The 22,867-nt window shown below is 39.3% G+C and overlaps 2 protein-coding genes across 4 annotated transcripts; both read right to left on the bottom strand.

The window, feature by feature from the left end:
- Nucleotides 1-12: 12 nt before the first annotated feature.
- Nucleotides 13-10,819, bottom strand: lipg (lipase, endothelial). Of its 2 annotated transcripts, none has more exons than XM_062998769.1 (10): nucleotides 10,616-10,819; nucleotides 8,945-9,129; nucleotides 8,359-8,538; nucleotides 4,483-4,594; nucleotides 3,966-4,190; nucleotides 3,563-3,805; nucleotides 2,864-2,984; nucleotides 1,877-2,092; nucleotides 1,507-1,611; nucleotides 13-635 (listed from the first exon to the last, which is right to left on the bottom strand). In XM_062998769.1, the coding sequence occupies exons 1-10, from the start codon at nucleotides 10,710-10,712 to the stop codon at nucleotides 623-625; spliced, it is 1,497 nt and encodes a 498-aa protein (XP_062854839.1). In that variant the 5' UTR covers nucleotides 10,713-10,819; the 3' UTR covers nucleotides 13-622. The 2 variants fall into 2 exon arrangements, with proteins under 2 accessions (XP_062854839.1, XP_062854840.1); XM_062998770.1 differs by having other exon boundaries at nucleotides 8,945-9,126.
- Nucleotides 10,820-17,007: 6,188 nt separating this feature from the next.
- LOC134317520 (Rieske domain-containing protein) lies at nucleotides 17,008-21,194 on the bottom strand. 2 transcript variants are annotated; one of them, XM_062998218.1, is made up of 4 exons: nucleotides 21,110-21,194; nucleotides 17,834-18,011; nucleotides 17,701-17,735; nucleotides 17,008-17,428 (listed from the first exon to the last, which is right to left on the bottom strand). In XM_062998218.1, the coding sequence occupies exons 2-4, from the start codon at nucleotides 17,994-17,996 to the stop codon at nucleotides 17,132-17,134; spliced, it is 495 nt and encodes a 164-aa protein (XP_062854288.1). In that variant the 5' UTR covers nucleotides 17,997-18,011; nucleotides 21,110-21,194; the 3' UTR covers nucleotides 17,008-17,131. The 2 variants fall into 2 exon arrangements, with proteins under 2 accessions (XP_062854288.1, XP_062854289.1); XM_062998219.1 differs by lacking the exon at nucleotides 21,110-21,194 and adding an exon at nucleotides 18,488-18,591.
- Nucleotides 21,195-22,867: the final 1,673 nt, after the last annotated feature.

Below are 22,867 nucleotides of genomic sequence, written 5' to 3'. Positions count from 1 at the left end.
TACAAACATCAATTTATTAACAAAATCATTTATTTCATTTTTTTTTAAATACAGTATTTACAGCATCTGTAATGATTTTACATGAAAATCCCATTAATATCTTAACACTGTAAAAACACCAGATCACACACACGTAAAAAAAAATATTCACACCCAACACACACACATACACTCACTCAGCAGTACGAAGTGTGTATGAAATATTACTGATAAATAACAATGTTTAGTTTAACAGCAGTTCTTCATAAATAATAAACACACCTACTGACACACACACCTCAGTACTGTTGGTAAGAGTAACAGGCTCTTTAAATAAATCATCAGAAATAAATACACCTGTGCACATTAACTCCACACACACACACACACACACACACACACACACACACACACACACACACACACACACACACACACACACACACACACACACACACACACACACACACACACACACACACACACACACACACACACACACACACACACACACACACACACACACGTACCACAGCATCCCAACAATAAAATAAACAACATAAATCCAGATGAAGGTGCTCAGGTTCTGGAGTGCGGTCACGTCCCAAATTCCCACAAATATGAGTGATTTGAGTCCAACTCCTCACATCGGAATCCTAAAGTCAGAAACAAAGTTTATCAATAATCTGATCCTGCTGGTTCTGGTTAAATCCCTTATGGCTGTTTTCCATATCACCTGGCTCCCTACAAGCCCAACCCCCCCACCCCGTTCCCCATCCTGTTTCCTATGCGCCCCCCTGCAGTTATGATGTACAGTAATGTAATGTAGTGCATTACTACAGAACACAAGGTCACATGATATATTAGAACTAGAAGAGTACTAGTGTGTACAGGTGGAACCATATTTCCCAATATAGTGTGTATCTACATACAGTATATGGCCAAAAATATGTGGACACCTAATCATAAGCTGTTGGACTTCCTATTCCCAAACTACAACTATTAATATAGTAAATATTAATATAGAGTACAGGGGCCCAGTCACGCTAAAACCACACAGGTTCTACTGCACCGGTATATTACACTCCATACAGAACAGTGAGGAGGAAAGTGTTTAGGCTTCAGTAAATTCTATCAGGACCACATGGTTCTACCTGAATTAGACCCTGACCACATGGTTCTACCTAAATTAGACCCTGACCACATGGCTCTACCTGAATTAGACCCTGACCACATGGCTCTACCTGAATTAGACCCTGACCACATGGCTCTACCTGAATTAGACCCTGACCACATGGCTCTACCTGAATTAGACCCTGACCACATGGCTCTACCTGAATCAGACCCTGACCGCATGGTTCTTTAGCATCGTCCACACCAAGTGGAACAGATTTAGGACTGGTATTTTGGAACACTAATCTGCGCTCCACTGAAATACAAACATTTAATCTTTATGTTCTAACTAGAATTTAATCAGATTTAAGCTAAACACACTAAATATACAGTAATTAAATAATAATAATTTACCGTTTTCTGGGTTTGACCTCCCAGCCGTCACGACATTTAATGAAGTTGATTTGTTCTCCTGGTGTGATCTCTGTCTGAGACTCGTCTTCAGCACAGAACGTAAACCTGAGAACACAAAACCAAACCAGTTCACTGTAGCAAACACCAAACTCACCCAAACTGTGTTAAACATGCCAGAGAGAGAAGAGTCCATCATTAGGGTGGAGGAAAGAGAAAATATGGAGAATTTAAAATAAAAGTAAAAAAACAAGATGAAAAACTTATAGAAACTAAATTATTTACAGAACAGTGCACCCATCATCATCATCATGATGGCAGGTTCATTACAGCATGATTAATTCTTTATTATTATTAATTATTTGAAACTTACTTCTTCTGTGACTCTCCGCTCTTGACCCGGATGCGTCGGACCTGCAGGGTTTTGTTACTGGATGAACTGGACCAGTAAGACTTGAAGTGTCTCCACAGAGCAGATACAGACTGGGAGGGACTCTCCCAACTCAGCTCGATCCTCAACACATCACCGATCTCCTCCTCAGTGAAGACCAGGAACGTGTTGGTGTGGTTCAGACCCACTCCATCAGCACTGCAACACACACACAGTGGGTTATTATACACACACAAACACTCAAACCCACTCCATCGGCACTGCAACACACACACACACACACACACACACTCTCTCGCTCACACTCATGAACCAGTGCTGTGAAAATGTATCACCAATTTCTTCAAAACAAACACATAATAATTTTAAATCAGCTAACAGTTGGGTTGAATTTGACCAGCCACACTGGGGCGTGATCACTGCAGACCTGCTGAATCTAATCATCACTTATATAGAACTTGTCTGATAATGTGATGCAGCTCATGATCCCACGTTCTACAGAGATTCAAATGTCACAGATGCAGATGTCACTACATTTCACCAGTCTGAAATGGTTACAAAGCCTGGGGACTCAGGGACTCCAGTCTGAGCCCACATCTGCTAATAGAGAAACACTGGTGAACCTTCAGGAGTGGGCGGCATACCCCAATTTCACAAAGAACACATCAATGATTCATCCAGGAGGTCACAAAAGAACCCAGAGGAACATCTAAAGGTCTGCAGGCCTCACTCGCTTCAGATAGGGTCAAAGGTCACGATCCCACAAAGACACTGGGAGAAAAGGGCGTGAATGGGAGAGCTGCAAAGTGCGAATCACTGCTGACCAAACAGAACACAAAGACTCAGCTCAGATCTACCACAATGCATCTAGATGACTTCAAGAGTTTTGGGATAAAATTCCGTGGTCTGATGTTTTGGAACCCCTGGATCCTGTTATATCTGCTGGTAGTGTTTGATGTCATCACTCACATGTCTACACTGAGCTGGTTGGTGTCGTTATGGGAACCGAACAGTTTCACGTAAAATGCAGGATCTGCGTCGTCGGCGTTCTTCCTGTTAAAGACGTGCATCTTCATCTGATAGTGAAAACCTGCAGCAAACAAACATCTGGATGTTTACAAAATCATTTTTTTTATTAAATACTAAATAGAACATAAATGTGATCTTAATCACTCTATTCCTGAACCCTGGAACCAATCACAGTACTCTATTCCTGAACCCTGGAACCAATCACAGTACTCTATTCCTGAACCCTGGAACCAATCACAGTACTCTATTCCTGAACCCTGGAACCAATCACATTACTCTATTCCTGAACCCTGGAACCAATCACATTACTGTATTCCTGAACCCTGGAACCAATCACAGTACTCTATTCCTGAACCCTGGAACCAATCACAGTACTCTATTCCTGAACCCTGGAACCAATCACAGTACTCTATTCCTGAACCCTGGAACCAATCACAGTACTCTATTCCTGAACCCTGGAACCAATCACATTACTCTATTCCTGAACCCTGGAACCAATCACATTACTGTATTCCGATTTCTGTAACCAATAACACGACTCCAGCCCAGAGTTCAGGACCACAGTGCTGGTTACCAGTGCATTATCAGTACTGGTTACCGCTCCCCCCCATTACAGATGATGAGGAGTGAGAGTCTCACCAGCGAAGGGCGTGTCTGCGCGGGTTTTCAGGTACATCTTGCTGTTCCTCCTCTGTCGTACTTTCTTGGTGTTGTAGCCGATGTTGTTGCAGCGGTTCTTCCTGCAGCTCAGACAGATTCCTTTATTAAAGCGGTCCGGACCGGTACACTGATACGCAAAGCTGACGTGGTCCTTATCCATCAGAGAGTCCACGAACAGGTGCACCGCCCGCTCATGCTCACACTTCATCACCTCCATGAAGTCTGGACACACACACACACACACACACACACACACACACACACACACACACACACACACACACACACACACACACACAGGTTCATTAACACTTCCTGAGATCCGTCACTCATTAGAATTAGCAATTAATCACTGTTTTATGTGCAGGTTAGCAGGACTCACTTCCTGAAGCGGCGGAGGACAGGACGTCCCCGAGAGCACAGCCAGGCTGGACGTCTCCTCCGTTAGGATAGATGTCGATGTGGCCGATGGGCTGCTGGATGCCGATGCTAACGCCCAGAGCCTCACGCGTGTACGTGTGCAAAACGTCTACAAACTCTGCATCGTCCGGAGAGAGGCGCTTATGAGGCTCGGCCCCCTCGAACATGGGACCTGCGGGGTCCAAACCTGTCACATACACACCAGATAAACACCAGATAGTCAAGACCCACTTCTTCAGCATCACCAGAGAAACATCCAGAACCCAAATCACAACAATCACTATTTTGCAGATGTAAACCGTTCAGTTGTTTTGAAAACAGCAGAAATAAAACTGATGAGCTTTTTTATAAATGCTTAAACCAGAATTCATTAAATCAGCAATAAAATAATCAGAAACATCTCAGAGTGAGTAAGTGAATGAGTGAGTGAGTGCTTCTGATGGTTTGATGTGAATGTTTCAGGATCAGTGATGCTGTACCTGTGATTCGGCCCACGGTGCCTTGCAGGAACGTTCCAGCGTATCCCGCTACATGAGCACCCAGACTGTAACCAATCAGGTGAACGTTCTTCATAGAAAGCTGCTGCTCATCCTGCGAACACACACTCGAACACACACACGAACACACACACACACGAACACACACACACACACCATCAACATCTTCACCAAAACCACCAAGCATGAGAGACTTCGTACTGTTTGGTTGAACCGGGTCACGCTAAACCAAGTTTTACTCACGCACTCGCGCTAAACCAAGTTTTACTCACGCACTCGCGCATCCATCTTCACGTTATTTATACAGCAGGATGTGGTTCGAAAACAATCAGTGTCAGGTCTGAAAGCAGTAGGTGGGTGAGAGGAACACTCATCACAGGAGTTTCCATCATTCACCCAGACCAGCACCAAAATACACAATAAAATCTGATTTTTATTTGTCACCTTTTATTCATTTACTAATTTGATTGGATTTGCTTTTTATTACTAAGAATTACTTCTGAATTAAAGCATTAAGTAGAATTTAAACACGAGATTGAATTCAGAATTTTTTTTTTTCAGTTGTTCAGAAGGAAGTGTCCTAAAATGGAATGTTTATTGTTCTTGTAATGACTGAGGAACATGATCTGATTAAAGCAGGTACATACAGGGGTTGGACAAAATAACTGAAACACCTGTCATTTTAATGTGGGAGGTTTCATGGCTAAATTGGACCAGTCTGGTGGCCAATCTTCATTAATTGCACATTGCACCAGTAAGAGCAGAGTGTGAAGGTTCAATTAGCAGGGTAAGAGCACAGTTTTGCTCAAAATATTGCAATACACACAACATTATGGGTGACATACCAGAGTTCAAAAGAGGACAAATTGTTGGTGCACGTCTTGCTGGCGCATCTGTGACCAAGACAGCAAGTCTTTGTGATGTATCAAGAGCCACGGTATCCAGGGTAATGTCAGCATACCACCAAGAAGGACAAACCACATCCAACAGGATTAACTGTGGACGCAAGAGGAAGCTGTCTGAAAGGGATGTTCGGGTGCTAACCCGGATTGTATAAAAAAAAAACATAAAACCACGGCTGCCCAAATCACGGCAGAATTAAATGTGCACCTCAACTCTCCTGTTTCCACCAGAACTGTCCGTCGGGAGCTCCACAGGGTCAATATACACGGCCGGGCTGCTATAGCCAAACCTTTGGTCACTCGTGCCGATGCCAAACGTCGGTTTCAATGGTGCAAGGAGCGCAAATCTTGGGCTGTGGACAATGTGAAACATGTATTGTTCTCTGATGAGTCCACCTTTACTGTTTTCCCCACATCCGGGAGAGTTACGGTGTGGAGAAGCCCCAAAGAAGCGTACCACCCAGACTGTTGCATGCCCAGAGTGAAGCATGGGGGTGGATCAGTGATGGTTTGGGCTGCCATATCATGGCATTCCCTTGGCCCAATACTTGTGCTAGATGGGCACGTCACTGCCGAGGACTACCGAACCATTCTGGAGGACCATGTGCATCCAATGGCGGTGCCGTGTATCAGGATGACAATGCACCAATACACACAGCAAGACTGGTGAAAGATTGGTTTGATGAACATGAAAGTGAAGTTGAACATCTCCCATGGCCTGCACAGTCACCAGATCTAAATATTATTGAGCCACTTTGGGGTGTTTTGGAGAAGCGAGTCAGGAAACGTTTTCCTCCACCAGCATCACGTAGTGACCTGGCCACTATCCTGCAAGAAGAATGGCTTAAAATCCCTCTGACCACTGTGCAGGACTTGTATATGTCATTTCCAAGACGAACTGACGCTGTATTGGCCGCAAAAGGAGGCCCTACACCCAAGGACGGATTAAGGATAGTCTGGGCCCCTGGGCAACTCTTTGCCCAGGGCCCCCCTCCAAAAACATAAATAAGTTAGTACATTAAACCAGTGTTTCTCAACCTTTGTTCAGTCACGACACCCTGTGAAAGTGTTCAAAATCTTGAGTTGCCCCAGTCTACAATGTATTGAAGGGCACTTGCTCCTCTGCATCCATCCCCACGCCCCCCTCCCCTTGGTGAACCAGCTCTTTGTTGCATACCATAGGCGCAACTTCTGCCACGCCCCCTCCCCCTTGGTGCAGCCAGCACACACGGTGACTTACCTGGCAATTTGTAGGTCCCTAGGAGATCAGGGACCTATGGTGAACGACTTCTGTAGAACTCTTGGGGCCCCAATAGCATGGCTAGGGCCCCCGGGACCCCCCCTCAGGGGCCCCTGACCTTGAGGGCCCCTGGGCGCTGGCCCCACTTGCCCGGTCAGTAATCCAGCCATGCCTACACCATACTAATAAATTATTGTGGTCTAAAACCAGGTGTTTCCGTTATTTTGTCCAACCCCTGTACATGCCAGTAGGGACGTAAACACAGGTGTGTTTGAGGTGTTTCTCATTTACTCTATACTCTATACTCTATACTCTTTACTCTGTAGACACGCCAATAAACTCAGCACTGCTCAAACGCAAACATGGCCACCGTCACAAGTCAAGCGTCAAATATATTGTTTCATGTCACCTTAAACACTGAATTTGACCAAACTCACCCTTAAATTTCCCTTCATCCCACTCATGATCAGTGGACTGATTATTCTGACGGAGCCATTTACTGAAAATCCTTTATAACTGAATAAATTCATTAATAATGAGGTGATTTTCACTCACTCATGTTTAAGGTGTAAAGTTTGAGGTGCGCTTTAATATGAAGAAGTAATAAAATAAATTGATGTATACATATTAATGAGTGAGTGAGTATGAATATGAAGCACTTTTAGAGCAATGTGCTGGTTTGGGACGGAGCCTGAATAAACTAAAGCAATAAGCCACGAGAGGCCGTGCGTTACTGTGATTTTAGCACGGGAAACTTCTTTCCCCGTGCTAAAATCATAACAGTAACGCACGGTCTCGAGTGGCTTATTGCTTTTATAAAACGGCGGTCAACATAAAATATAATAAATACAACAATGTTTAATTCATAAATGTATTTATCGTGTATAAACTTACAATAAAGCATTCTTCCGCGACGCAAAATAGTTCGATTAACAGTGTTGCTAGGCAACATGAGGGCGAAAATAACATTAACTTTTTCTATTCAGTGGCGTATTAATATGGAATGATGTGAGGCGGTCCTAGGTGTGCGTTTATCGGGGATTTTACAACGGCTTCGAACGCGGCTCAGCCAATCAGATTTTAGGACCGGAACTATCTGTTTTATAATAATAAATAAATCTTCATGACTGTTGATCATTTCTGCTGAGCTCATTCAGATAAACACGATCACTTTATATTTATTGGTTCATGACGAGCTCAGCGACGTGTAGCTGCTCTCTCTCATCTCTGCACCTGATTGGTTGGATGTGCTGGTGTGACTTTGCTCTGATGCACACGAGTATTTAAATAAACTCATGTAAGTAGAACTGAAATTTGGAGTCGCTCCAAACACGTCTGCAGTTCTGATGCTTTAATAAACTGGTCACACCTGCTAACACGGCGCACGCACACAACACACACACCTTTAACGTCCCCATGTGTTGCACCAAACACTGTATACAGCTCTGCTGAACGTCAGAAGCAGAGCAGCGTGAGCTAAACATGGGCTGCGTCCCAAACTGCACACTAAACCCCCGCTATAGTGAGTGGTTAGCTATGCTGGTTAAATGTTTAGGATTTGGTATGTACGGTGCAGATGTACAGTCTGTGTCAGCACATGTTCTGGCAGTAAGGTGTAGGTGTGGTTCCTATTCATCCAACACATACTGTGCCGTTTGGTGTGTGTGTGTGTGTGTGTGTGTGTGTGTGAGAGAGAGAGTGTTTACACAGACGTACCTGTAACCAGTCGAGCAGCGTGGCGATGCTGAGTCCGACCCTGCGTGTGTGATTGACAGCGTCGGGGTAAAGCTGGTGAGCCAAACCGAGCCAGTCCACCACGATCACATTAGCCTGTGACTCTCTCTGTACCACCGCCGATACCAGCTTATACATCCAGCTCTCAAAAATTCCACCGATCTGTAACACACACACATTTAAGAAGGCGGTGAGACATTCCTCAGTGTGTTTGAGGTTTAAGCAGAAACATTTATAACTGAGAAGTTACAGATAACTGCAAAGGTCAGGAGACTGTGTTCCAAACACCAGGGTCAGGTATTAGCATCCATAATAACAAGTAACAACTTAAGAAACCTTTAAAAACTCCTGATTGAACTGGAACACGAGAGTGCTCTGTGTTTTACATTTCATAATGAGATGCTTAATAGACTTTGTGAGGAACGGCTGGGTCAGCAGAGGTTCCTCTGAGAACCAACAGCTGAAGACTAGATGCTGGAGTGATTCACTTCTTATACAGTTTTTTCTACCTCATGGTTTTAATTTTTAATATTTACTTTAAGCACTGTTATACAGGAAGTAGTTGTACCGTCCAGCCGTGGATGATGAGGATGGTTCTGGCTGTAGCGTTAAAGCCACACTCCTGCAGCCCCTCACGCCGTCCCGGCTGGAGATAACAGCCCTCCTCGTCCAGATCTGGAGATTTACGCATGTTGTATTTAATCTGATCATGGAGAAGCTTTGGATCTTCATATACTTTATCTTCAACACCTTCTGCAACACAAACACAACACTTATCACCACGGCAACTACAGTTACAACCACAAACACCTGTGGAAAGGACCGTTCTTCATTTTCTTGAACTCTGTGACGTAAAAGTGTGAGATGAAGTGGGGAAAATGCTGATAACACTGAGACACCAACATAATTACAAAGCACTCGCTTTTACTCAGTGAACAGGTGACTGCTGGGGGCGCCGTTCATTAATGCTATAAAAGCAGCCCTGAAGATGAGGAAGGTGGGGTTGTGAAATGTTGATATTATATGATGTGATCTGTTGATGGCTGATTTTTCAGAGCAGATTGTTTACATTCTGTTTGCGATTAAATTTTACATTTAGGATTAATTTTGAGACTGAATTTACAGACTTTTGGGAAGCTCAGATACTCATCATGGAATCATGAGTGGAATTATATTAAATAATCAGAAGTGATGATTAATAATGAGAATCAGGGCTGGTGGAATGTGTGTGTGTGTATGTAATAACTCGGGTGTGGCCTCCTCTCCACAGGTGTTGTCAGGTGTTTCTAGGTGTGTGTGTGTGTGTGTTATGAATGAGTAACAGGTGTAGATAAGCTTTACTACTCACTAACACTCCATGTGCAACTTCTATTGTTAAATATTCACGCCTACACACTTATTCACACATTTCTATTTACTCTTCAGTTTAGTGCAGCACGGTACAAATTATCTACACTTTATTACACCAGAAACACAAAGTGCACCAGGGTTCATTACTGCATCTTATTATTATTATTATTATCATCATCATCATTATAACTATCATTATCATTATTATTGTATTATTTTATTTAATGAGTGCAGGTTTTCTTTAGGTAAAAGTAATCTTTGATTTTAATGTTTTAATCACACGTTAATTACATAATGTAATATAATATAATATAATATGATAATATAAATACACAGATAAAAATCTTTGTATTTTCTAACAGTAAATCTGTAACACCTGTCATAAATCAGTAAAATGTAAACAAACTTATGTACAATAATTATTGTAAATTAAGTAAAATCTATATTTTGTATTTATTTATACAGCTTATTTAATACTAAGCTGAATAAAGAAAAAATTACAAATAAATCTGTAGAAAATAAACTGCTGACTAAACTGTTCTGAATCTGAGGGATTTAAACTGTAGAGGCAACATGGATTTAAATTTAATGCACAAGTCACTTAAGATATAAGCGATTAAAAAATGCAAAACTTATTTTATTAATAAATAATAATTTATTTCACTATAAACTGCATTAAATGAGCTAAATGAAGTGAAATGAATGAAAATGACTGAAAATCTAAACGTTAGTGTCACTCATTCAGACAAAATGCACAAAACATATAAACAGATATACACTTACTATTTATAATAACACACTGATCCAGTCATGCATAAATAAAAGTATAAAAGAATAAAATAAGAGTATATATTAGTATATAGAGAATATATGAGTTTGTTTTTCTCACCTTTCAGCAGGATTTCATTCTGTGAGGATTCAGACCCGAACACACTGACTGTACAGCAGACTGAAATGAGCATGAAAGTGAATAACGAGTGTACCATGCTGTAGTGAAATAGAACGTTTATAGGGTTTCAGTGAGGGAAAGTGGATAGATAATGAAATAAAGCCGTTATAAATGTTATTGTACTGCGTGTTTAATCTCTATTCTTCTCAGTGAACTGAATGAATGGACCTGCTCGCGCTCTCAGGGTTTATATAGACTCGCTCAGTCAGCTGATCATCGGCCGATCGCTAAGACGGCCAAATTCTGTCTCCTGATTGGTCGAGCCCCTGACTATCCTCGTAATGGGCGTGGCTTACTGGTTTGAATGAATGGGGGTAAATATTACTCTCACGCTGTCGTTACATCCATCAATCACCCTAACCCAGATCAAAGCTTCTATTATTATCATAAACTATAATAATAATAATAAACTATAATAATAATAATAAACTATAATAACAATAATAATAATAATAATAATAATAATAACTAAAGTAATGAAACAGACACAAATGTACATCCATCAATCACCTCCAGATCAAAGCGTTTATTATTATAAACTATAATAATAATAATTACAATAAACTATAACAATAATAATAAACTATAATGAACTATAATAATAAACTATAATAAACTATAATAATAATAATAATAATAACTAAAGTAATGAAACAGACACAAATGTACATCCATCAATCACCTCCAGATCAAAGCGTTTATTAACATGATAAATATATTACATTAATATCAGCAAAACTCGGTTATACATTAAATAAATGTTATACAGTTGGGTGCTGTATTCACCATACAGTCGACCCTTGACTTATGAATGTAATTAGTTCTGAAGGGCTGTTCTTAAGTTAAAATGTTCGTTAGTTAAACCTATTTTTCCCATAAGAAATAATGTAAACAGAATTAATCCGTGCCAGACCTCCCAAACCCCCCCTAACCTCCCCTTACTCCTAACCTCCCCTTACTCCTAACCTCTCTAATGTCTTAAATGCTCTTTTTTGTTATAAATACACGTATATTTTCCCTTAATCTTAAATTATAGAATAGACAATACTGTAATAAACAATAATAAACAACAATACACAGTAGTACTGTACATAAACACACATCACATTTCAGTACAGTACGTGTGCTGCACCAAACACCATAATACATTTCCTTCTTTTATATAAACTCTATCTACCAGAAACAACAATAACTCTCATATTTCTCTATTATTTCCTTCTTTATTTCAGTAGTGTTGTATTTTGTAGGTGTAATTGCACGAAAGAAAGAATACTTTACTGAGCCGAATTCCTTCTTCTCTCTCACTCACTGTCCCCTCTGTCTGATACACAGTGACACCTACTGGCAGGAGAAATTATACAACAACACATAGTGATTTTCTCACCACTACGCTTCCTCTGCACATTCTTTGGGACATTTTAATATTGAATTTTACAAAATATAAAGAAAACACCAGAAAAACACCGTCCGCTGTCCGAATGTTCACTCACTGTATATATAGAGAGAGACGGTTGAAGTGAACTTGTTCATGATGTCACGTGTTTCACGAATTTCTGTTCGTAATCCGAAATTTGTTTCGTACGCTAAGTTAAAAAAGATCGTTCGTAACCCAAAATGTTCGTATGGTAAACCGTTCATAACTCAAGGGTCCACTGTATTTATATCAACAAAACTCGGTTATAGAAACAGATTATAAACTATAATTATAATAATAAGAGATGAAAGAGATGAAACAGATACAAAAGTACATCCTTTAAACTTATTAGTAAAAATAATAATAAAGAAGCAATAATAACAAAAATAAAAATAGCAATAATGATAATAATGATAATGATCACTTTTTTACATGAGTGATCTACTGTAGATTTTAAATACCTTTTATCTGTAATAAATAAAATAATGATTTAAAGAATTCAACAATCATCTGAATTTTACACCAATTCCCAAAAAGAGGCACAGTCTCAGCAACATGGTAATTAAGAGCACTAGTGCATTACTGTTTAATCTTGGGCCTGTACACACCTAACGGTAGGATCAGAGGTGACGTTTTAGAGACACACTGCTCGGAAATGAATCAAATACAAGAATTGATGTTTTTTTAACAAGTGAAATGAAGATTGGACAGAACATGAAACGTCTCGGGTTCATCCTGTCTGCAATCAAATCAAAGTCAAAGGAAATGGAAGAAACTCTGAGTTTTTCTATTTGCATTTTCCATCCTGTCCCACCTTTTACTGATGTGGGGTTGTACCTTAAACACAGACTCAAGAAAGAGTGGTACGACAGGGGAACAACCCGAAACTAACACTGTTTAAGGTCATTAATGAACTGGCTCCTTCCTCCAGACTTGATCTACAACACAGGAAGTTTCTACTAAAAGTTTCTGATGCTGCAGTTACCTGCTATATAACAACAACAGGACCTGATGGAGAACGTCTGCCAAAACTGAACTCTACTAAACCTTAAACAGGTCAAAATCATGATTAAATAAAATATTGAGATATCAGGAACATAGACACAAGGTCACTCTAGATAACATCACAGTAGAACACACGAGGTAAAACGTCCACCTCGTCCTCATCATTACTTCATCAGGTAAAAGCTCACTGAGCATCATACGCAACAATCAGAACATTTCATAATATTGACGTTCTTATCTCAGTTTAGTGCAGATTACTGATAGTGTATTCCAGTTCATTGTGCTACATGGAAGCGACGTTAAGGCACCCAGCATAAACCCTGCACGCTGAATTCTAAAAAACCTTAGAAACAATTTAAGCAATGCAGACAGACTTACAATTATGACAAAATACAAATTGAGCATGGGTTTAGAGGCCCAACAATAACAACTTTGCAATAATGGGGCTTGAACCAGCAACCTTCTGATTACCAGACCAGTAGCTTAACCACTAAGAGTATGTCCTCACTATAAGACATACAGAGCAGAGATCCTGACCAGGTACAGGCTCAGTATCCCCAGTGTTGCAGGACAGGTGAGGCTGAGAGAGAGAAGCACTTTCTATTCTTTAAAATAATTAAAAAATAATTCGTAATTATTCTTTTAGATTTGTGTTAGTTTGTTTGTGCTTTTTTTTGTTTTTATTCCCCCCAATGCTTTAGTAATACTGTACCGTCACACAGCTAAGCTAGTGAAGTCAGTTAATTAGTCGAACATTGAATCGTTGAATGAAATAATCGTTTGAGTTATTGTGACATCTAGTGGCCGAATAGTGTCAGTACAGATTTATTTAAAAGCTGATTACTGTTGGTTGCCATTAAACCCAAGCTACACTATATTGCCAAAAGTATTCACTCACCCATCCAGATCACTGAATTCAGGTGTTCCAATCACTTCCATGACCACAGGTGTATAAAACCGAGCACCTCGGCATGCAGACTGCTTCTACACACATTAGTGAAAGAACGGGTCGCTCTCAGGAGCTCAGTGAATTCCAGCGTGGTACCGTGATGCCACCTGTGCAACAAGTCCAGTCATGAAATTTCCTCACTACTAAATATTCCACAGTCGACTGTCAGTGCTGTTATAACAAAGTGGAAGCGATTGGGAACGACAGCAACTCAGCCACCAAGTGTTACCACGTAAAATGACAGGGCGGGTCAGCGGATGCTGAGGAACATAGTGCGCAGAGGTCACCAACTTTCTGCAGAGTCGATCACTACAGACCTCCAAACTTCATGTGGCCTTCAGATCAGCTCAGGAACAGTGTGTAGAGCTTCATGGAACGGGTTTCCATGGCTGAGCAGCTGCATGTCGGATGCAGTGGTGTAAAGCACACCACCACTGGAGCAGTGAAGACGTGTTCTCTGGAGTGACGAATCACGCTTCTCCTTCTGGAGATCCGACGGACGAGTCTGGGTTTGGCGGTTGCCAGGAGAACGGTACCTGTCTGACTGTATTGTGCCGAGTGTAAAGTGTGGTGGAGGAGGGATTATGGTGTGGGGGTGTTTTTCAGGAGTCGGGCTCTGCCCCTTAGTTCCAGTGAAAGGAACTTAATGCTTCAGCATACCAAGAGATTTTGACTTTGTGGGAACAGTTTGGGGATGGCCCCTTCCTGTTCCAACATGACTGCGCACCAGTGCACAAAGCACAAGCTCCATAAAGACGTGGATGAGCCAGTTTGGTGTGGAAGAACTTGACTGGCCTGCACAGAGTCCTGACCTCAACTTGATAGAACACCTTTGGGATGAATTAGAGTGGAGACTGTGAGCCAGGCCTTCTCATCCAACATCAGTGTCTGACCTCACAAATGTGCTTCTGGAAGTACGGTCAAAAATTCCCATAAACACACTCCTAAACCTTGTGGAAAGCCTTCCCAGAAGAGTTGAAGCTGTTATAGCTGCAAAGGGTGGCGACATCATATTAAACCCTGTGGATTAAGAATGGGAGTCACTCAAGTTCATATGTGTGTGTGAAGGCAGACGAGCGAATACTTTTGGCAATATAGTGTATAATATAGTGTATAGTGTATAATATAGTGTATAGTGTATAATATAGTGTATAATATAGTGTATAGTGTATAATATTGTGTATAATATAGTGTATAGTGTATAATATAGTGTATAATATTGTGTATGATATAGTGTATGATATAGTGTATGATAGTGTATAACACTATGTTATACACTATATATATACACTATATTATACACTATATTATACACTACATTATACTCTATATTAATATAGTGTATATATAGTGTATATATAGTGTATGATATAGTGTATGATATAGTGTATATATATTTATATATTTCATTTGTTTATTACAGCTTTATCTTGGTCAGGGTCGAGGTGGGTGAGGTATTCCAGAATCACTGGCGCTATGCAGTAACCCACCCAGACAGGAGAGTGAAGCTGAAAACTGCTCTTCTGGTATATTAAACACAGACTGAACCCTGCAGCTGGTGTATGCAGTATGTTGATGTGCAGCTTCAGTGCTGCAGGTTTTAATCCCCAGTATTATTTAATAAAGGTTTATTGATGTGTAAAGTGTAAAATGTTCTGATTGTAATTGAATGAAACATGTTAGACTCTCATCTGTACAATCACTTGCTGTTTATATTTGGATGACTTGGTTCATGGTTAGTGTTACAAGGCAGTAGCCATGCATGGCTGAATATTGGGGGAACATGCTCATATATTGTGATTATGCCCTTTGTGTGACTATATAGCCAAAAGTAAGTAAAACGATACCTATTGCAAACAGTGTAAAATTTCCATTTTCATGGAAACAGTCTGGGGAAGACCCTTTCCTTTCCTGAGCTCTATAAAGGCATGGCTTGGATTGATGAGTTTGGTGTGGAGGAAGTCCAGTGATCTGAACAGAGCTTTGACCTCAAGCCTACAGAACTGTTTTGGAACCATTCCTTCTCATCAAATATCATTTTCCCCCTGGGCTCCTGTATTTTCAGGGGTCAACACAGCAGATCATTTGGCATAAATCAGTACCTAACCTCAAAAATGTCCTTTAGATTGAATAGTCACAAATTCCCACGAATACACTCCAAAATCCTGAAAGAGTGAAAGTTGTTATAGCTGCAGGGAGAGGAAGGAAGCTCAATATTAATGCCAATGGTTTTGGAATGGAATGTCCAGATACTTTTGACACACAGTGTAACGTTCGTTTGGTTCACCAGCAGGTGGCAGCAAATGTATTAAAGTGTTTCATTAAAACTGAACACAGGTTCAGTCAAAATAGTCTTTATTCTTCTGTTAAAACATGATCGATAAACAATCAAAAGTTTGATCTCATTTATAAGAAGTTCAGTGATTAAAAGAAAAACCTGAACTGAAGAGTCAATTACTGACTGTATATGTTAGCAGAGCTTCGAACTTGCGAGTCTGGTGGGCTGGTGCGTTTTACCACTTCACCACCCGAGTACCCCACCTTTACCTTTATATTGACAGAGACTTTAAATTAAAGAAATGAAAGTATTATTAAACTAATAAAACTATTATTGTAGAGTTTATACATTCATATGCAAAAAGGTTTGGACCTCTACAGGAAACGAACAAGAATTTGTTTTTCTGCAAATTTTAGTGCTCATGTTGTATTAGCTGAATTTAACATCATATTAATGTTAGTTATAAATATTTGGCATATTATATTTTATCCAGTATGTTAAATGTGATAAATAAACAGTACCTGTGTACCGTAATGTGTAGAAGTTTGTTTACTGCAGAGGGTGTGTTAACCATGGGTGCACAAACTTTTGCATATCAGAATCAGAATGATCTTATATTCAGTATTTAGGGATTTCATTATGAGGTTCCTCATGATCATTTTCCAACAACCACTAAAACACAGACGTATTTATTTATTATTTATTATGATTTTAGAAAAAAAATTAAATTTATTAAAAGTTTTTTTACTCTGTCGCTTGTCGAGTTATTCTCACCACCGGTCAGGAGGAGGCAGTGTCGAGCTCAAACACTCACCTCATTACAGTCTTTACCTGTGACGTCACTTCCTGTTTTGGCGTAGGGTCTCTGTATTTTTCGGACTGGTAGTAGTCTGATTCCACGTGTTCAGGTTCAACACTGAGGGTGACGAACACGCCCCCGTTAACCTCTGTGACCTTGTGAACTCTCTGTTTGAGGCCTTTAGAGCACCAGCGCGGCGTTAGCGGTTTAACTGAAGGATCGACGGCCTGGTAGAAACCCTCACCGTCGCTCAGAGAGATTTTATACTTATGCCACGGACACACGATACACGCCCGCCCGGCTATCTCCTGACACACACACACACACACACACACACACACGGTTAACATGCTACATTTTGCTTTGTTTGATAATTAAGCTACATAGGACGACTCATCTAAGGAATAAAGAATTAACTATAAACTCTAAACTGATCTCATCAGCTAAATATGTTACACATGCTAATTACGCTGAAGGTTCAAGGCTAAATAAAAATATTTACATTAATAAACAGAATCTTTGTGTTTGATTAGCATTGTGCTAAAGGAGGAATCAGAAAGTAGAAGTGTGAGATGATCACCTCGATGTCTCCGTTCTGTAAAGAACCTCCAGCATCTGCAGCAGAACACAAACACTCCGTCACAACCATCCAGCTGTTACCAGGGGTTCACTAACTTGTTAGTGTAGTGTTCTTTATACCACACAGCACTTACGGTAGCAGCGAGCATCCAGAGCGTGAAACGCCCCCTGGTGGTGAAGAACCAGAACATCTCGACCATTCACACACTTCACTACACGCTTCGCTCTGATGACCTCATCACGCTGACCAATAAAATACAAGTCTGTGGAGGGAGACACGCCCTCATCTGATGACATCACTGTAGAACACACCTAAACACAGTGAGAGTAAAAATGCAACAACCAAAAATAAATGGACATTAAAGTGACTCCAGGATAAACAAGCAAATAGAACAAAACAAAAAAACTAGACAGCAGTTTGAGCTGAAAGCAGCAGGAACAACAGTTACACAGAGAACAGACCTGCACCCCCAGCATTCATCTCCAGACCTACAACCTACAGGCCGCTGAGGTCTCATAAAAGTCCTCATAGCTGTGGAACCTTCTGCATCTTCTGTATAGTTATGCTGCAGTAATCAGTGGCTCATGCTTTATTAGTCTCATGCTTTACTCTGCACAACTGATGTCTTATTATTAATGATTTCATTTTATATTTTAACTACATCTTTAGTTTTTACCCCTTGGGCCCCTGAGCAAGACCCTTAACCGCCAATTGCTTGAATTGTATTCATTGATAATTGTACATCTGCTAAATGCTGAAAACGTCTAACAGTAACATTTTTACCCACCTGAGGTTAAAGCTGCAGGTTTGATGCAGTCGTGCCAACAAAGCAGCTCCTGCAGGATGTGACGTTTATCTGCCATGTCTGAACTCACAACATCCAGAACTCACTACTGACTTTATTACAGACTACAACGAATAATGAAGAATCAAAATGACTTTAATTATGTTTTTAACTTTCTGTAACATTTCTGTTTGTTGTAATTTATCCTATTTGTACATGTTTAGTATTTGTTTACTTGCTAAAATTCTAATTAAATTATTCTCGGTTCCTCTGAAGGTTGTTTTTAACATTTACATTTTCAGCATTTAGCAGACGCTCTTATCCAGAGCGACTTACAGAAGTGCTTCTATAGTGAACATTTCATTTCTCAAGTTTTAGTAAACAACAGTCGAAGAACACGAATCTGCTGAAACCTGTTAGAACCAAAGTGTTTTTTTTTTTTTTATTAATGAAATGGAAAAAAAATGTTAGTAAATAGGTATAGGTCAGCTTAAGTGTTTAGTAAAAAGGTGATGAAGGTTTTTAATCGTTTTTAAAGACAGCAAGAGACTCAGATGTTCGGACAGACAGAGGAAGTTCATTCCACCACTTGGGTGCTAGAACAGAGAAGAGCCTTGATGCTCGTCTTCCTTTAGTCCTGGGTGGAGGCTCAAGTCGAGCGAGACTAGTGGCTCGGAGGTTGCGTGGTACAGAGCGGGGTTTGATTAGACCACGAAGGTAGCTTGGGGCTGGTCCAATATTTTTTCCAATAGTTTTTAATATTTAAGTTTTTTCTCTCTCCCTCAGGCACAGCCGGGGCAGGTAAGGGGTTCTGAGATTCTAGATGAATGGAAGCACCGGTGTGGAATACTGCTGTTTAAATTATTTAAATCATTCATAAAATATAAGCAGTTCGGACTGTTTATTGTATTTAATTTACTATATATACTGGTGCTGGTCATAAAATTAGAATATCATGAAAAAGTTGATTTATTTCAGTAATTCCATTCAAAAAGTGAAACTTGTATATTATATTCATTCATTACACACAGACTGATATAATTCAAATGTTTATTTCTTTTAATGTTGATGATTATAACTGACAACTAATGAAAACCCCAAATTCAGTATCTAAGAAAATTAGAATATTACTTCAGACCAATACAAAAAAAAAGATTGAACCCTAACCCTAGAAATGTTGGCCAACTGAAAAGTATGAAGATGAAAAGTATGAGCATGTACAGAACTCAATACTTAGTTGGGGCTCCTTTTGCCTGGATTACTGCAGCAATGCGGCGTGGCATGGAGTCCATCAGTCTGTGGCACTGCTCAGGTGTTATGAGAGCCCAGGTTGCTCTGATAGTGGCCTTCAGCTCTTCTGAATTGTTGGGTCTGGCGTATCGCATCTTCCTCTTCACAATACACCATAGATTTTCTATGGGGTTAAGGTCAGGCGAGTTTGCTGGCCAATTAAGAACAGGGATACCATGGTCCTTAAACCAGGTACTGGTAGCTTTGGCACTGGTAGCTTTTTTACACTGGACCTCAAGCAACATGGATTCTGTGCCTCTCCTCTCTTCCTCCAGACTCTGGGACCTTGATTTCCAAAGGTAATGCAAAATTTACTTTCATCAGAGAACATAACTTTGTACCACTGAGGAGTCCTTTTTGTCTTTAGCCCAGGTGAGACGCTTCTGACGCCGTCTCTTGTTCAAGAGTGGCTTGACACAAGGAATGCGACAGCTGAAACCCATGTCTTGCATACGTCTGTGCGTGGTGGTTCTTGAAGCACTGACTCCAGCTGCAGTCCACTCTTTGTGAATCTCCCCCACATTTTTGAATGGGTTTTGTTTCACAATCCTCTCCAGGGTGCGGTTATCCCTATTGCTTGTACACTTTTTTCTACCACATCTTTTCCTTCCCTTCGCCTCTCTATTAATGTGCTTGGACACAGAGCTCTGTGAACAGCCAGCCTCTTTAGCAATGACCTTTTGTGTCTTGCCCTCCTTGTGCAAGGTGTCGATGGTCGTCTTTTGGACAACTGTCAAGTCAGCAGTCTTCCCCATGATTGTGTAGCCTACAGAACTAGACTGAGAGACCATTTAAAGGCCTTTGCAGGTGTTTTGAGTTAATTAGCTGATTAGCGTGTGGCACCAGGTGTCTTCAATATTGTACCTTGTCACAATATTCTAATTTTCTGAGATACTGAATTTGGGGTTTTCATTAGTTGTCAGTTATAATCATCAACATTAAAAGAAATAAACATTTGAAATATATCAGTCTGTGTGTAATGAATGAATATAATATACAAGTTTCACTTTTTGAATGGAATTACTGAAATAAATCAACTTTTTCATGATATTCTAATTTTATGACCAGCACCAGTATATATATATATATATATGTGTGTGTGTGTGTGTGTGTGTGTGTGTGTGTGTTACATTTGAGTTTATTTTTGTTATTTGCTATATTTCACTTAACATTTTCAATATTAAAATAGAAACTTTTATTTTGCAGATTCGTGCTGGTAGAACAAAAATGAACTTGATCTAAATGATCAAAGAGCGATAAATAAATGTTATATATTATTAACTATGAAATGAAACAAACAGATAATTTATTGATGTTATTAAAATAAAGACTTACAGGGTTTAAAATCCGGGTTTAATTACACATCTCAGCACAGTGAAGAGCTAAATGAGTAGCGATGCTAACAATGCTAACAGTGAGAGGATCCGGGAAGCTGAGCTGCGCTAAATTTCACATTTAAAAATAAAAGTCTTAATTTCGCTTATAAATGAACTTGGATTGATATTAAACACAACAGGTGATTTATAACAGATTAATAAATAAATAAATAAATACATCCACATTTTTACTTTTTTTTTTAACTTTTTTTTTATTTTATTGAATTTAATCACATAATTACAATAATAAACAGGGACAAATCTCCATCAACAAAAGGTACATGAATCAACTTACATAATTTCATTTTTTTTTTTTTTTTTTTTACTATATTTCTCCCAGACACATTTGTATGAATTTCTTTTTTCTAGAGTCCGTCTTCTCCTCATTTCTGTTAAAACTGATTTAAAAACAATCTCACTTGGAATAAAAACTTGATCTATTGTCATTTTACATCTTGTTTTCCATAATTTTACTTTTACAATATTAATAATTAACCATAATATTTCCTTTTCCATCTTTGAGAGAGTTTTATTAAACAACCCAAAAGCAATATATTTCATATTTATTTGTATATCAGCTCCTATTAGAATCATTTTTGTCCAGACCTCTCTAGATCTAGAACATTCTAATAAAAAAATTTCTAAAGTTTCGTCTTCGCAAAAGTTTGGCATAGGACATTTCTTAGTTTTAACATAGCAACTCCAACTGACAACTGCTCTAACTGGGAGTCTTCGAACAGAGATTAACCATACCACATCTCTAATAGTTTCTGGCATTTTACTATTTATATTTTTGACTACTTCCTCACTTTCGTGGGGTTGAAGCTCTCTATAATCTATTAGATTTCCATATATTTTATCTATAATAAGTTTGTAAATTTGTTTATTAGAGTAATTAACCCAATCAATATTTAAATATTTAAATTTTGTGATAAAATCTGAAAAAACAATTTTATAGTATGGAATTTGATTTCTTATTTTCCCTTTTTTTTCCTTCCAATTTGAGGTTTTTCCAATCCACTTAGTTTGTCTGTGGAGTTTGCATGCAATAATTTTACAAAATGCAATTTTTGTTTTAATTCCTAAGTCTATTGCACCCAATCCACCAAATTCCTTACTTTTAAATAATAATTCTCGTTTAGTAACTTCTCTAGTTGTTCCCCAAATGAAGTTGCAACTAAGTTTATAAATTTTTTTAACCCATATATTATTGAGTGGAAAAATGCATCCACATTTTTACCAAACAGTGCAACAGTACTGAAGTGCAGCATGACAGATAAATAAAGTGTGATTAAATCCAGAAGTCTGATTGTAATGAATAAATTATTCCAAATAATTAAACAAAATGGGACATTTTATATATATTTACTTTAATATAAATTTGTATCTGTTTTTTTAATCAGAACGTGATGTAAAATAAAGTTATTAACGTCATGGGAAAATGCAAGAGCATTTTTATTTTAGTAAACTATAAGAAGGTTATTACAGAAGAAGATTATACTTTATATATACAGATACACGTGTTTAGTACAATGAAATTCTTTCTTCACATATTCCAGCTTGTTTGGAAGCTGGGGTCAGAGCGCACGGTCAGCCATCGTACGTTAAGGGTTAAGGGCCTCGCTCAAGGACCCAACAGTGGCTGCATAGCAGAGCCTGGATTTGAACCGCCAATCTTCCAGTTGATAACCCAAAGCTCTACCCACTAGGCTTCCAC

This window comes from Trichomycterus rosablanca, chromosome 7 (assembly GCF_030014385.1).
Source record: "Trichomycterus rosablanca isolate fTriRos1 chromosome 7, fTriRos1.hap1, whole genome shotgun sequence".
Taxonomy (NCBI): domain Eukaryota; kingdom Metazoa; phylum Chordata; class Actinopteri; order Siluriformes; family Trichomycteridae; genus Trichomycterus; species Trichomycterus rosablanca.
The sequence above is the reverse complement of the archived record's forward strand: the minus strand, read 5'-3'. Positions and strand labels throughout refer to the sequence as shown.